The sequence below is a fragment of the Oncorhynchus mykiss genome, chromosome 3 (genome assembly GCF_013265735.2).
Source record: "Oncorhynchus mykiss isolate Arlee chromosome 3, USDA_OmykA_1.1, whole genome shotgun sequence".
Lineage (NCBI taxonomy): Eukaryota > Metazoa > Chordata > Actinopteri > Salmoniformes > Salmonidae > Oncorhynchus > Oncorhynchus mykiss.
Genome location: NC_048567.1, coordinates 81,965,528 through 81,980,501, shown reverse-complemented (window position 1 = coordinate 81,980,501; position 14,974 = coordinate 81,965,528). Strand labels below are relative to the sequence as shown.

Below are 14,974 nucleotides of genomic sequence, written 5' to 3'. Positions count from 1 at the left end.
CTTCACAGTATGTGTGTTTTCTCTCAACACAGATTCACAGTATGTGTGTTGTCTCTCAACACAGTATGTGTGTCTTCTCTCAACACAGCTTCACAGTATGTGTGTTTTCTCTCAACACAGCTTCACAGTATGTGTGTTTTCTCTCAACACAGCTTCACAGTATGTGTGATTTCTCTCAACACAGCTTCACAGTATGTGTGTTTTCTCTCAACACAGCTTCACAGTATGTGTGTTTTCTCTCAACACAGCTTCACAGTATGTGTGTTGTCTCAACACAGCTTCACACTATGCGTGTTTTCTCTCAACACAGCTTCACACTATGTGTGGTTTTCTCTCAACACAGCTTCACATTATGTGTGTCTTCTCTCAACACAGCTTCACAGTATGTGTGTTTTCTCTCAACACAGCTTCACACTATGTGTGGTTTTCTCTCAACACAGCTTCACATTATGTGTGTCTTCTCTCAACACAGCTTCACAGTATGTGTGTTTTCTCTCAACACAGCTTCACAGTATGTGTGTTGTCTCTCAACACAGTATGTTTGTTTTCTCCCAACACAGCTTCACAGTATGTGTGGTTTCTCTCAACACAGCTTCACAGTATGTGTGTTTTCTCTCAACACAGCTTCACAGTATGTGTGGTTTTATAACCTGTAGTCTTTTTGCAACAGACTTGAGACTTGTCTCCAGATTTAGTTCTGGGTTCCCGAGATTATATAATCTTACAGTCACGATAGTCAGGACCTTTAAATCAATCCAGTAGGCATTTTAGCTCACACACTCATTGTTTTGGTGTGTGTGTGTGTGTGTGTGTGTGTGTGTGTGTGTGTGTGTGTGTGTGTGTGTGTGTGTGTGTGTGTGTGTGTGTGTGTGTGTGTGTGTGTGTGTGTGTGTGCGTGCGTGTGTGTGTGTGTGCGTGTGTGAAGATAATGATTAAAAGAAGGAGATACAAGTAATGACAAACTACTGACTTGGAACTATCCTGGGTCAAAGTTCACCTAGGACATAAGAGAGGGGACAGAATTCCTACACGTTTCAGCTGGTCCTCTGTTGTTGTTGTGGTAGTGGTTTTGCAGCTGATGAGTTGAAGACCGAGAGCAAGAGAGAGAGAGGGAGTGAGAGAGAGAGGAGTGAGAAAAAAAGCGAGTGAGAGAGAGGGAGTGAGAAGAAAAGCGAGTGAGAGAGAGAGAGAGAGAGAGAGAAGGAAATCTGTATTCATGTAAGGAGTTTTGACAAGAAGACAACAGCCGTGTATGATAATGGATGCAGGTCAGCGTTTTGACCCCGAGCTTCCTGACGAAACCAGAAGCACCAGCAACACAGATATCGCAAGTGTGAACCAACATCCACCCTGCTTTCTAAACCTGCTGTTGGCGGTACAGGTAAGCCCCTTGGTGACTCAGCTAAGTGACAAAGCCATTGTTGTAGTTAAGTTGAATATATGTACGCATGACTGTAAGTTGCTTTGGATAAAAACGTCTGCATTATGTCATATATTATAGTATATATTAGATGTGTACTTCCTCTTGAATCAGTTCAACATGAAGAGGTATAGAGAAACATGCAGTGACCACAGACCACATGCAGGATGTTGTTTAAATCTCAGTTGGTACCTACCTACCTACCACTGGCTAGCTGTTGGTACCTACCTACCACTGGCTAGCTGTTGGTACCTACCTACCACTGGCTAGCTGTTGGTACCTACCTACCACTGGCTAGCTGTTAGTACCTACCTACCACTGGCTTGTTGTTGGTACCTACCTACCACTGGCTAGCTGTTGGTACCTACCTACCACTGGCTAGCTGTTAGTACCTACCTACCACTGGCTAGCTGTTGGTACCTACCTACCTACCACTGGCTAGATGTTGGTACCTACCTACCACTGGCTTGTTGTTGGTACCTACCTACCAATGGCTAGCTGTTGGTACCTACCTACCACTGGCTAGCTGTTGGTACCTACCTACCACTGGCTAGCTGTTGGTACCTACCTACCAATGGCTAGCTGTTGGTACCTACCTACCACTGGCTAGCTGTTGGTACCTACCTACCACTGGCTAGCTGTTGGTACCTACCTACCACTGGCTAGCTGTTGGTACTTACCGACCACTGGCTAGCTGTTGGTACTTACATACCACAAACTAGCTATTGGTACCTACCTACCTACCACTGGCTAGCTGTTGGTACTTACCTACCACTGGCTAGCTGTTGGTACCTACCTACCACTGGCTAGCTGTTGGTACCTACCTACCACTGGCTAGCTGTTGGTACCTACCTACCACTGGCTAGCTGTTGGTACCTACCTACCACTGGCTAGCTGTTGGTACCTACCTACCACTGGCTAGCTGTTGGTACCAACCTACCACTGGCTAGCTGTTGGTACCTACCTACCACTGGCTAGCTGTTGGTATCAACCTACCACTGACTAGCTGTTGGTACCTACCTACCACTGGCTAGCTGTTGGTATCAACCTACCACTGGCTAGCTGTTGGTACCTACCTACCACTGGCTAGCTGTTGGTACCTACCTACCACTGGCTAGCTGTTGGTACCTACCTACCACTGGCTTGCTCTTTGTACCTGTTTCATACTGCAGTTCTTGTGAATCTCTCTCTCTCTACAGCATGTGTTTGTGCAGTGCTCTCTGCTGGTTCTGGTCCTCGGTGTGTTGCAGCAACATCTACTGTTACAGGATGGAGAGAGAGAGAGGTTACTGTCCTCCATGTTGTTCTACTCCGCTCTCTCCACTCTGATACAGAGCTGTCTGGGGACATGGTGAGGAATTCCTCACAATCAATCAATTAGTTTGCCCTTTTTAAAAATTCTCTCACTCACACCTGTCTATGATGATCAAACCAAACATTTAAACACATTGACTGACGTGAATACAATCAGAACTCTCTCATCCTCAGCCTCCCTCTGGTCCAGGCTCCATCTCTGGAAACCCTGATCCCTGCTGTAGTCCTCACTGCCCAGATTGGTGAGTTCGCTACGTCAATCTGACAACCTACCATTTACCTCAGGCCAAGTTCACACTCAGGTTGTACAACTGATGTAAAACTCATTTGACACAACGTTGTTTGTCAAACTCATAAAAAAATGTCACAACCGTTGTGTCAAATGCGTTGTCTATCAGTTGTACAACATGAGTGTGAACATGGCCTTTGTATCTCGTTGTGGTTAATGGTACGACCGGTATTGATTTCCTGCAGTTACTGAACCGGCCTGCAGAGGGCACTGTGAGGAGAGTGAGGAGGACATCCTGCCCAGAGCCAACCCAGTCAGAGAGGTACTGTACTCAGGCTGTAGTGTTGCTGTCCGTGGTGCTGAACCCACAGACCAGACCACCTCCTCTTCTCACATTCAGGAGTTATGTTTAGATTAAAACATTTTTTCATGATCTTTATCAAGAGAATTTACTACTACAATAGTAAATCAAATCAAATCGAATTCTATTTGTCACATGCGCCGAATACAACAGATGTAGTAGACCTTACAGTGAAATGCTGAATACAACAGGTGTAGTAGACCTCACAGTGAAATGCTGAATACAACAGGTGTAGTAGACCTTTCAGTGAAATGCTGAATACAACAGGTGTAGTAGACCTTACAGTGAAATGCTGAATACAACAGGTGTAGCAGACCTTACAGTGAAATGCTGAATACAACAGGTGTAGTAGACCTCACAGTGAAATGATGAATACAACAGGTGTAGTAGACCTTATAGTGAAATACTGAATACAACAGGTGTAGTAGACCTTACAGTGAAATGCCGAATACAACAGGTGTAGTAGACCTTACAGTGAAATGCCGAATACAACAGGTGTAGTAGACCTTACAGTGAAATGCTGAATACAACAGGTGTAGTAGACCTTACAGTGAAATGCTGAATACAACAGGTGTAGTAGACCTTACAGTAAAATGATGAATACAACAGGTGTAGTAGACCTTACAGTGAAATGCTGAATACAACAGGTGTAGTAGACCTTACAGTGAAATGCTGAATACAACAGGTGTAGTAGACCTACAGCTTTAAGAAGTTAAGTAAAAAATAGAAAATAAAAGTAACAAATAATTAAACAGTAAAATAACAATAGATACATTCAATGTGGAGGCTATATACAGGGTATTACGGTACAGAGTCAATGTGGAGGCTATATACAGGGTGTTACGGTACAGAGTCAATGTGAAGGTTATATACAGGGTATTACGGTACAGAGTCAATGTGGAGGCTATATACAGGGTATTACGGTACAGAGTCAATGTGGAGGCTATATACAGGGTGTTACGGTACAGAGTCAATGTGGAGGCTATATACAGGGTGTTACAGTACAGAGTCAATGTGGAGGCTATATACAGGGTGTTACGGTACAGAGTCAATGTGGAGGCTATATACAGGGTGTTACAGTACAGAGTCAATGTGGAGGCTATATACAGGGGGTACCGGTACAGAGTCAATGTGGAGGCTATATACAGGGTGTTACGGTACAGAGTCAATGTGGGGGCTATATACAGGGTATTACGGTACAGAGTCAATGTGGAGGCTATATACAGGGTGTTACAGTACAGAGTCAATGTGGAGGCTATATACAGGGTATTACAGTACAGAGTCAATGTGGAGGCTATATACAGGGTGTTACGGTACAGAGTCAATGTGGAGGCTATATACAGGGGGTACCGGTACAGAGTCAATGTGGAGGCTATATACAGGGTGTTACGGTACAGAGTCAATGTGGAGGCTATATACAGGGGGTACCGGTACAGAGTCAATGTGGAGGCTATATACAGGGTGTTACGGTACAGAGTCAATGTGGAGGCTATATACAGGGTGTTACGGTACAGAGTCAATGTGGAGGCTATATACAGGGTGTTACAGTACAGAGTCAATGTGGAGGCTATATACAGGGTGTTACTGTACAGAGTCAATGTGGAGGCTATATACAGGGGTACAGAGTCAATGTGGAGGCTATATACAGGGTGTTACAGTACAGAGTCAATGTGGAGGCTATATACAGGGTGTTACAGTACAGAGTCAATGTGGAGGCTATATACAGGGTATTACGGTACAGAGTCAATGTGGAGGCTATATACAGGGTGTTACAGTACAGAGTCAATGTGGAGGCTATATACAGGGTGTTACGGTACAGAGTCAATGTGGAGGCTATATACAGGGTATTACGGTACAGAGTCAATGTGGAGGCTATATACAGGGTGTTACAGTACAGAGTCAATGTGGAGGCTATATACAGGGTGTTACGGTACAGAGTCAATGTGGAGGCTATATACAGGGTGTTACAGTACAGAGTCAATGTGGAGGCTATATACAGGGTATTACGGTACAGAGTCAATGTGGAGGCTATATACAGGGTGTTACGGTGTTAGGGTGTCTCTGTTCTAGTCTAATGCTGGGCCATATCTAATCTCTCTCTGTGTGTTCCTATGTAGCTCCAGGGTATGACTGTGATAGTGGGCATGGTCCAGCTGGTTCTGGGTGTGACAGGTCTGAGTGGTGTGGTTCTGAGACACTGTGGTCCGCTGGTCATAGCCCCTCTGTTGTGTCTACTGGGCTTCTCCATCTACAGAGAGGCTGCTCTGCTCTGCTCAGACCACTGGGCCATCGCTGCACTGTACGTTTCTCTGTCTGTCTGTCTGTCTGTCTGTCTGTCTGTCTGTCTGTCTGTCTGTCTGTCTGTCTGTCTGTCCGTCCGTCCGTCCGTCCGTCCTTCTGTGAATCCGTCTGTCTGTCTGTCTGTCTGTCTGTCTGTCTGTCCGTCCGTCTGTCCGTCTGTCCGTCTGTCTGTCCGTCCGTCCGTCCGTCCGTCCGTCCTTCTGTGAATCCGTCTGTCTGTCTGTCAGTCTCTGTGTCTGTCTGTCTGTCTGTCTGTCTGTCTGTCTGTCTGTCTGTCTGTCCGTCCGTCCTTCTGTAAATCCGTCTGTCTGTCTGTCTGTCTGTCTGTCTGTCTGTCTGTCTGTCTGTCTGTCTGTCCGTCCGTCCGTCCTTCTGTGAATCCGTCTGTCTGTCTGTCTGTCTGTCTGTCTGTCTGTCTGTCTGTCTGTCTGTCTGTCTGTCTGTCCGTCCGTCTCTGTCCATCTGTGTGTCTATATGTCTGTCCGTTTGTCCGTCAGTCTGTCCGTCCTCTGCTTTCAAATGCTATTTTTTTTTATACCTTACTTTGTCAAACTCTCATGCATTCAGCCATGTTTTTTTTGTGAACTTTTATGAATATCTAAATTGTAATATCTGAATATCTGAATGAACACTGTCCTGTTTCTCTGTGTAGGACAGTCATCCTCCTAGTGCTCCTGTCCCAGCATCTACGCTCCTACATGCTCCCAGCATGCCTCAGCATGCCTCAGCTGCCTGTCTGCAGGATGCTCTCTGTGAGTCTCTCCTGATTGGTTGATTGATTGTACCCTTTCTGACACGCTTACAACGTTTGAGGGAAATCCCTTTCTTTTTTCTTTTCCCCTTTTAGCAAGAAAATCAAAGTACATTACTGTAGATGTGAAACTGTATATATATATATATATATATATATATATATATTATTTTATATATTTATATATGTTTTTTGCAGTTGCTGCTTCCCCTACTGAGTGTGTGGGCTCTGTGTGAAGTCTTGGAGAGTTTTGGGGTTTTACGTCTTCGTTCCGTCTCCGAGCTGCTGCCGGCACTGAAGACGAGCAACACTTCCCTTCCCGAACTTTTACGGTCGGACCCCTTCACTGTGCCGTGGCTCAGTCCCCCTCTGGCAGGTCAGCAGAGACCATTAACACTAACGATACGCTGTGCTATACTCTCCGGTGACATGCTTCTAAGATAATACTCAGCGGTGGAACATAGAGTCTCGTACATTTTAGTCTCCGTCTATGGCATCAATCAAATATAGAAAATATTTTTAAGGTTAATCAAATCAAATTAAATCAAGCTACAGTCTACAGGCCAGTCTCAAATTAAATCAAATCAAATGTATTTATATAGCCCTTCGTACATCAGCTGATATCTCAAAGTGCTGGACAGAAACCCAGCCTAAAACCCCAAACAGCAAGCAATGCAGGTGTAGAAACATGGTAATGTTAATGTCATGTTGTAAATATAAAAGTATGATCTCTCCATATATACTGTGTGTGTGTGTGTGCGCGCGCGTGTGTGTGTGCGTATGTGTGTGTGTGTGTGTGTGTGTGCGCGCGTGTGCGTGTGTGTGTGTGTGTGCGTTTCTGTGTGTGTGTGTGTGTGTGTGTGTGTGTGCATGCGTGTGTGTGTGTGCGTGCGTGCGTGTGTGTGTGTGTGTGTGTGAAGCTGAGATAGGTCTACCCCTGCTGTCAGTTCGAGGCATGGCGGCTGGTGTCGTTGCAGCCCTCTCCTCCTCTGTCAGTTCAGTGGGGATGTACCTGCTAACGGCCCGGCTCCTGGGAGTCCCCCCTCCCCCCGCAGCAGCCTGTAACAGGGGCCTTGGGTCCCAGGGTCTTGGCAGTGTGGTGGCTGGCCTGATGGGGGCGCCACTGGGGCTCAGCAGCAGTGTCCCCAACACCTGTACTCTTGGACTCAGCCAGGTAGTGATGATGATGTCATGTGAACATCATTTAGAAGTCTGTTTATGTGTTTATCTCTTGATGGTCAGTTTCCCAGAAGCAGCTCAAGCCTAGTCCTTGACTAGCGGCTTCATTTAAGTCCCAATGAGTCTCAGGATAGGAGTGCTGGTCTAGGATCAGGTCAACACTCGTATTCAATATGGTTTAAAAGGGAAAACTGACCAGCCCTCCTACTCTGAGACACGTTGTGAGCGCTGATTTAGCCAATCTGCATACAGTGTCTATGTTTGACCCCTGCTCCTCTCTCTCCTCCTAGTCTGGGTCAAGGTGGACAGTGTGTTTTGACTCTTTCTCCTGCTCCTCTCTCTCCTCCTAGTCTGGGTCAAGGTGGACAGTGTGTTTTGACTCTTTCCCCTGCTCCTCTCTCTCCTCCTAGTCTGGGTCCAGGTGGACAGTGTGTTTTGACTCTTTCTCCTGCTCCTCTCTCTCCTCCTAGTCTGGGTCAAGGTGGACAGTGTGTTTTGACTCTTTCTCCTGCTCCTCTCCCTCCTCCTAGTCTGGGTCAAGGTGGACAGTGTGTTTTGACTCTTTCCCCTGCTCCTCTCTCTCCTCCTAATCTGGGTCCATGTGGACAGTGTGTTTTGACTCTTTCTCCTGCTCCTCTCTCTCCTCCTAGTCTGGGTCAAGGTGGACAGTGTGTTTTGACTCTTTCTCCTGCTCCTCTCTCTGCTCCTAGTCAAGGTGGACAGTGTGTTTTGACTCTGTCTCCTGCTCCTCTCTCTCCTCCTAGTCTGGGTCAAGGTGGACAGTGTGTTTTGACTCTTTCCCCTGATCCAGTCTGGGTCCAGGTGGACAGTGTGTTTTGACTCTTTCTCCTGCTCCTCTCTCTCCTCCTAGTCTGGGTCAAGGTGGACAGTGTGTTTTGACTCTTTCTCCTGCTCCTCTCTCTCCTCCTAGTCTGGGTCCAGGTGGACAGTGTGTTTTGACTCTTTCTCCTGCTCCTCTCTCTCCTCCTAGTCTGGGTCCAGGTGGACAGTGTGTTTTGACTCTTTCTCCTGCTCCTCTCTCTCCTCCTAGTTTGGGTCAAGGTGGACAGTGTGTTTTGACTCTTTCTCCTGCTCCTCTCCCTCCTCCTAGTCTGGGTCAAGGTGGACAGTGTGTTTTGACTCTTTCCCCTGCTCCTCTCTCTCCTCCTAATCTGGGTCCATGTGGACAGTGTGTTTTGACTCTTTCTCCTGCTCCTCTCTCTCCTCCTAGTCTGGGTCAAGGTGGACAGTGTGTTTTGACTCTTTCTCCTGCTCCTCTCTCTGCTCCTAGTCAAGGTGGACAGTGTGTTTTGACTCTGTCTCCTGCTCCTCTCTCTCCTCCTAGTCTGGGTCAAGGTGGACAGTGTGTTTTGACTCTTTCCCCTGATCCAGTCTGGGTCCAGGTGGACAGTGTGTTTTGACTCTTTCTCCTGCTCCTCTCTCTCCTCCTAGTCTGGGTCAAGGTGGACAGTGTGTTTTGACTCTTTCTCCTGCTCCTCTCTCTCCTCCTAGTCTGGGTCCAGGTGGACAGTGTGTTTTGACTCTTTCTCCTGCTCCTCTCTCTCCTCCTAGTCTGGGTCCAGGTGGACAGTGTGTTTTGACTCTTTCTCCTGCTCCTCTCTCTCCTCCTAGTTTGGGTCAAGGTGGACAGTGTGTTTTGACTCTTTCTCCTGCTCCTCTCTCTCCTCCTAGTCTGGGTCAAGGTGGACAGTGTGTTTTGACTCTTTCTCCTGCTCCTCTCTCTCCTCCTAGTCTGAGGCAAGGTGGACAGTGTGTTTTGACTCTTTCTCCTGCTCCTCTCTCTCCTCCTAGTCTGGGTCAAGGTGGACAGTGTGTTTTGACTCTTTCTCCTGCTCCTCTCTCTCCTCCTAGTCTGGGTCCAGGTGGACAGTGCAACTGGCAGCCATCTTGGGACTGGCCCTAGGAGTGTCGCCTCGACTGACACAGCTCATCACTTCTGTCCCCTTGGCCATCTACGGTTAGTTTAATTATCTGTCCTCTGTCTGTCTTCGTCTAGCGTGTCTGCATGTTATTTTTCTGACTAGAGGAAAGAATAACTGATTAAAAGTTGATCAATTTCTCCTCTCTCTCTCTCTCTCTCCATTCCTGTTCAGGTGCTCTTCTCAGTGTAACGTACACTATTGCCGTGGCTACAGGTGTGAGGTACTTCCAGTTCACGCACATCGACTCTGGTCGTAACATCTTCAACATCGGCTTGGCTGTCTTCATGTCTCTAGTGCTGCCTCACTGGTTCCTCATGCAGACCGTCTTTATTAACACTGGTAATTTCTCTCATTTTAGCCTGGTCCCAGATCTGTTTGTGTCGTAGAGTCAACTCCAAGCAGACTTTAGACCAGTCTACTCTGACCTCAGCCTGGTCCCAGATCTGTTTGTGAAGTAGAGTCAACTCCAAGCAGACTTTAGACCAGCCTACTCTGACCTCAGCCTGGTCCCAGATCTGTTTGTGAAGTAGAGTCAACTCCAAGCAGACTTTAGACCAGCCTACTCTGACCTCAGCCTGGTCCCAGATCTGTTTGTGAAGTAGAGTCAACTCCAAGCAGACTTTAGACCAGTCTACTCTGACATCAGCCTGGTTCCAGATCTGTTTGTGAAGTAGAGTCAACTCCACAACTCTGTTTGTGCTCTCCTTCTACTTCACAAACAGATCTGGGACCTGGCTACTCTGACATTACACAGCCAGGGACAATAGATCAATGTGGCTAAATGTGTGTCTTGCCCATATCCTGATCGTGTGTATACCTGTACAGGTATGGTCAGTGTTGATGTCCTTCTCCATTCTCTTCTGACCTCACCTGTGCTCCTGGTGGGCATCCTGGCTTTCCTATTGGACAATACAGTATCGGGTAAAGTACATTGTGCTATCTATTTCCACATTGGGGCGGCAGGTAGCCTAGTGGTTAGAGCGTTGGACTAGTAACTAGTAACCAGTAACCAGCAGGTAGTCTAGTGGTTAGAGCGTTGGACTAGTAACCAGCAGGTAGCCTAGTGGTTAGAGCGTTGGACTAGTAACCAGCAGGTAGTCTAGTGGTTAGAGCGTTGGACTAGTAACTAGTATCCAGCAGGTAGCCTAGTGGTTAGAGCGTTGGACTAGTAACCAGCAGGTAGCCTAGTGGTTAGAGTGTTGGACTAGTAACCAGCAGGTAGCCTAGTGGTTAGAGCGTTGGACTAGTAACCAGCAGGTAGCCTAGTGGTTAGAGCGTTGGACTAGTAACCAGCAGGTAGCCTAGTGGTTAGAGCGTTGGACTAGTAACTAGCAGGTAGCCTAGTGGTTAGAGCGTTGGACTAGTAACCAGCAGGTACTCTAGTGGTTAGAGTGTTGGACTAGTAACCAGCAGGTAGCCTAGTGGTTAGAGCGTTGGACTAGTAACCCCAAAGGTTGCAGGATCGAATTCCTTAACTGAGATGGTAAAAAATTATCTGTCGTACTGCCCCTGAACAAGGCAGTTAAACCCACTGTTCCCCAGTAGGCCGTCATTGTAAATAAGAATGTGTTCTTTACCGACTTGCCTCGTTAAATAAAGGTTAAAAATAAAACAAAATCATAAAAGTTGTTGATGATACAAGCATAGAAATATAGTAACTAGAACAGTCCCATTCGAATCAATGTGGACTGATGGGCTTTATCCGTTCTAGTCATTATTTATATGGTTATAAGTTATTTTTAAAAAAATACTCTAACCTATCAAATGCATGATTCATTAACTCATAGAGCACCTGATCATGATTAATTAACTCATAGAGCACCTGAACATTATTAATTAACTCATAGAGCACCTGAACATGATTCATTAACTCATAGAGCACCTGAACATGATTCATTAACTCATAGAGCACCTGAACATGATTCATTAACTCATAGAGCACCTGAACATGATTCATTAACTCATAGAGCACCTGAACATGATTCATTAACTCATAGAGCACCTGAATATGATTCATTAACTCATATTGCACCTGAACATGATTCATTAACTCATAGAGCACCCGATCATGATTCATTAACTCATATAGCACCCGATCATGATTCATTAACTCATATTGCACCAGATCATGATTCATTAACTCATATTGCACCCGATCATGATTCATTAACTCATATTGCACCAGATCATGATTCATTAACTCATATTGCACCCGATCATGATTCATTAATAATGTTTTCGGTGAAAAGAAAAGTTTATACGCAGACTCTCAGCTTTTAAAAATGATGTCCAAAACACCAGGCCTTAGTGTAACGACAGGTGCCACGTCCTCATGTGTCTATGTTCTTCTCACAGGGTCTTCATCGGAGAGAGGACTTGACTCAGCGGAGATGGAGAAGACAGGATGGACATCAGTCAACAGTGAGCCAGGGTATCACCAGGAAGTGGAGTTAATTTACGAGTCCCCTTATCTCCTGAGAAGACTGTGGAAGTTACCTTGGTTACGGACGGCCCCCTTCTCTGCCTGTAGGATCACAGATGATGGAGACGTACTGTAGAGTCCCGTCGGAGGACAGTAGGTCTCGTTTCACTAAGTTAAAATTGTGCGGTATTGATATGTAAAGACAAGGGACTGTGGACGATAGGCATGATATGGTATTAGCTAATGATAACATATAATAATGATAATGCTAAACATATAATCGTGTATATGCCACACTGTCTATGAAATGTACTGTGTGTCGACGTAGTTAAGTGCCCTGAACAGAGTTGACTTGTGTGATAGTGGGTTTGTATTGGTGGAGTATTGGCATAGCTGCAGGAAGATGGTTTGAGTTGGGGGTTTTGCATGCATCTATAAATCACATTTGTGTAGTGGCAGTTGAGAAGAAGTGTTTTAATGGGTTTCCGACACATGGAAATGCAGGATTGATTTCTTTTCTTTCATTTTATAAATGCATTTCATACAATTCTACGTAATTTAAATGATATAAGATATTATTAAAAAAATATATATATTTTTTAACCCACACACATTACTGACATGAGTGGCTACTCTGACTGACACACTGAAATCAACAAAAAATGAACTGGACTTGAATGCAAACAGTGGCCCAGGCCACTGAAGAGACTGTTGTGAGCCAGTTTCATCATAGTGCTTGATGGTTTTTGCGACTGCACATGAAGAAACTGTAAAAGTTCTTGAAATTTTCCAGATTGACTGACCTCCATGTCTTAAAGTAATGATGGACTGTCGTTTCTCTCTGCTTATTTGAGCTGTTCTTGCCATAATATGTAGTTGGTATTTTACCAAATAGGGCTATCTTCTGTATACCACCCCTACCTTGTCACAACACAACTGATTGGCTCAAATGCATTAAGGAGGAAAGAAATTACACAAATTAACTTTTAATAAGGCACACCTGTTCCCGCTCCTCCTCCCTTGTGCTCGAGGGCGTGAGGCTACCCTTCTTTACACACACCTGTCCCCATCATTACACGCACCTGTCACCATCATTACACGCACCTGTCACCATCATTACGCGCACCTGTCTCCATCATTACGCGCACCTGTCACCATCATTACGCGCATCAGCACTCATCGGACTCACCTGGACTTCTTTACGTTGTTGATTACCCCCTATATATTTCTGTCTGTTCCTCGGTGGTGTTCCCTTGGTCCGAATTAATTGTTGTTATGTGTTCCTGTCCAGACGCTGTTCCTGTTCCGCTTCATGTCCGTCAGTTATTAAACCTTCACTCCCTCTACCTGCTTCTCATCTCTTGCATCGATCCTTCCAGGTGACTACCTCATGAAGCTGGTTGAGAGAATGTGCAAAGCTGTCATCAAGGCAAAAATTGGTTACATTGAAGAATCTCAACTATAAGATATATTTTGATTAACACTTTTTTGGTTACTGAATGATTCCATATGTGTTATTTTATGGTTTTGATGTCTTCACTATTATTCTACAATGTTAAAACAAGTAAAAATAAAGAAATACCCTGGAATGAGTAGGTGTGTCCAAATCTTTGACTGGTACTGTATATATATATATAATAGGCTACAGTAGGCTACTAAATAAACTTTTCAGTGCCACTTTTCAGAATCACCCAATGATGAAGGCATACAATAGGCTATAAGTCACGGTGATGGCCGATGCCAATAGCCTATCTCAAGATAAGATACTTCGAAAAAACAGTGCTGTTCACTCAGAATTGCTCAAAAGTCGATGAGAATTATTATTGTTTTTGCTTCTACAGACAGACTAGTCTTCTGTTTTCAGCAGTAAGGATTCTAGCGAAAGGCAAACGGACAGCCTCAACCAACCGTAGAAATGTAATCCATAGATGGCATCTATTGATTCAAGTCAGGACTGGCTAGCGTACCCATGAGGTCAGAGGTTACAAAACCCTTCTATGGATTATATGTCTATGGCCACAACACAACAAGCCGTTCTATATTTGGGCGGTCTGCTTCTTTTTTTTTTTAGAAGCTGTTGATCGTCTGTGACTAAATTATGATCTCTGGTGTAGTATTCTGAATCGTTTATTTATTTATTTTTTATATATCATTTTGGAAATATTATTTAATTTGATCAAGGGGGTTCCGCAGCACCTCCAGCACCCCTACTATGAACATTAGTATTTTAAATAATAAATCATGACGAATGAATAATTCCGGACACAGCGAAGGGGATTTGGCAGATGGTAGTTTGTCGTGACTGGCTCGTGTCGTTTGTCTACTGAAATAGGATTATTAAAGGGCTCTAATAATCCATTTGGTTCACAAAAAGCTAGATGAGGAAAATACACATTTGTAGAGAATTGCAAAAAACTCATTTCAGTCATTTAAAAAATAGATCTTTAAATAGTTTCTCACAACATAAGATAACAAAATACATCTGACATATTTTCAGCACAATGAAAATAATTCATTAGATTTCATGAAGATAATATTAAATAGACAATTTAACTGTGAAACACAAAGTTAAGTCACACGAACACATGAAGACATGTGACTACAGTTATACCTGGACAGATTGCTGAACGTAGACCGAATAATGCAGACACACTGCCAGACATATCATATACATGAGCTTTGAACACCTGTAAACACCAATATGTGCTAGCTAGGTAAACACCAACGTGTTCTGTGCTAGCTAGGTAAACACCAACGTGTTCTGTGCTAGCTAGGTAAACACCAATGGGTTCTGTGTTAGCTAGGTAAACACCAACGTGTTCTGTGCTAGCTAGGTAAACACCAATGGGTTCTGTGCTAGCTAGGTAAACACCAACGTGTTCTGTGCTAGCTAGGTAAACACCAATGGGTTCTGTGCTAGCTAGGTAAACACCAACGTGTTCTGTGCTAGCTAGGTAAACACCAACGTGTTCTGTGCTAGCTAGGTAAACACCAATGTGTTCTGTGCTAGCTAGGTAAACACCAATGTGTTCTGTGCTAGCTAGGTAAACACCA

General features: G+C 44.8%; 1 protein-coding gene across 2 annotated transcripts; it reads left to right on the top strand.

The window, feature by feature from the left end:
• The first annotated feature begins 979 nt into the window (after positions 1 to 979).
• On the top strand, positions 980 to 13,372 carry slc23a3 (solute carrier family 23 member 3). 2 transcript variants are annotated; one of them, XM_036975328.1, is made up of 13 exons: positions 980 to 1,381; positions 2,620 to 2,771; positions 2,909 to 2,976; positions 3,209 to 3,285; positions 5,442 to 5,623; positions 6,278 to 6,377; positions 6,575 to 6,752; positions 7,297 to 7,550; positions 9,428 to 9,533; positions 9,670 to 9,837; positions 10,324 to 10,419; positions 11,854 to 12,073; positions 13,212 to 13,372. In XM_036975328.1, the coding sequence occupies exons 1-12, from the start codon at positions 1,253 to 1,255 to the stop codon at positions 12,054 to 12,056; spliced, it is 1,713 nt and encodes a 570-aa protein (XP_036831223.1). In that variant the 5' UTR covers positions 980 to 1,252; the 3' UTR covers positions 12,057 to 12,073; positions 13,212 to 13,372. The 2 variants fall into 2 exon arrangements, with proteins under 2 accessions (XP_036831223.1, XP_036831224.1); XM_036975329.1 differs by lacking the exon at positions 13,212 to 13,372 and having other exon boundaries at positions 11,854 to 12,507.
• Positions 13,373 to 14,974: the final 1,602 nt, after the last annotated feature.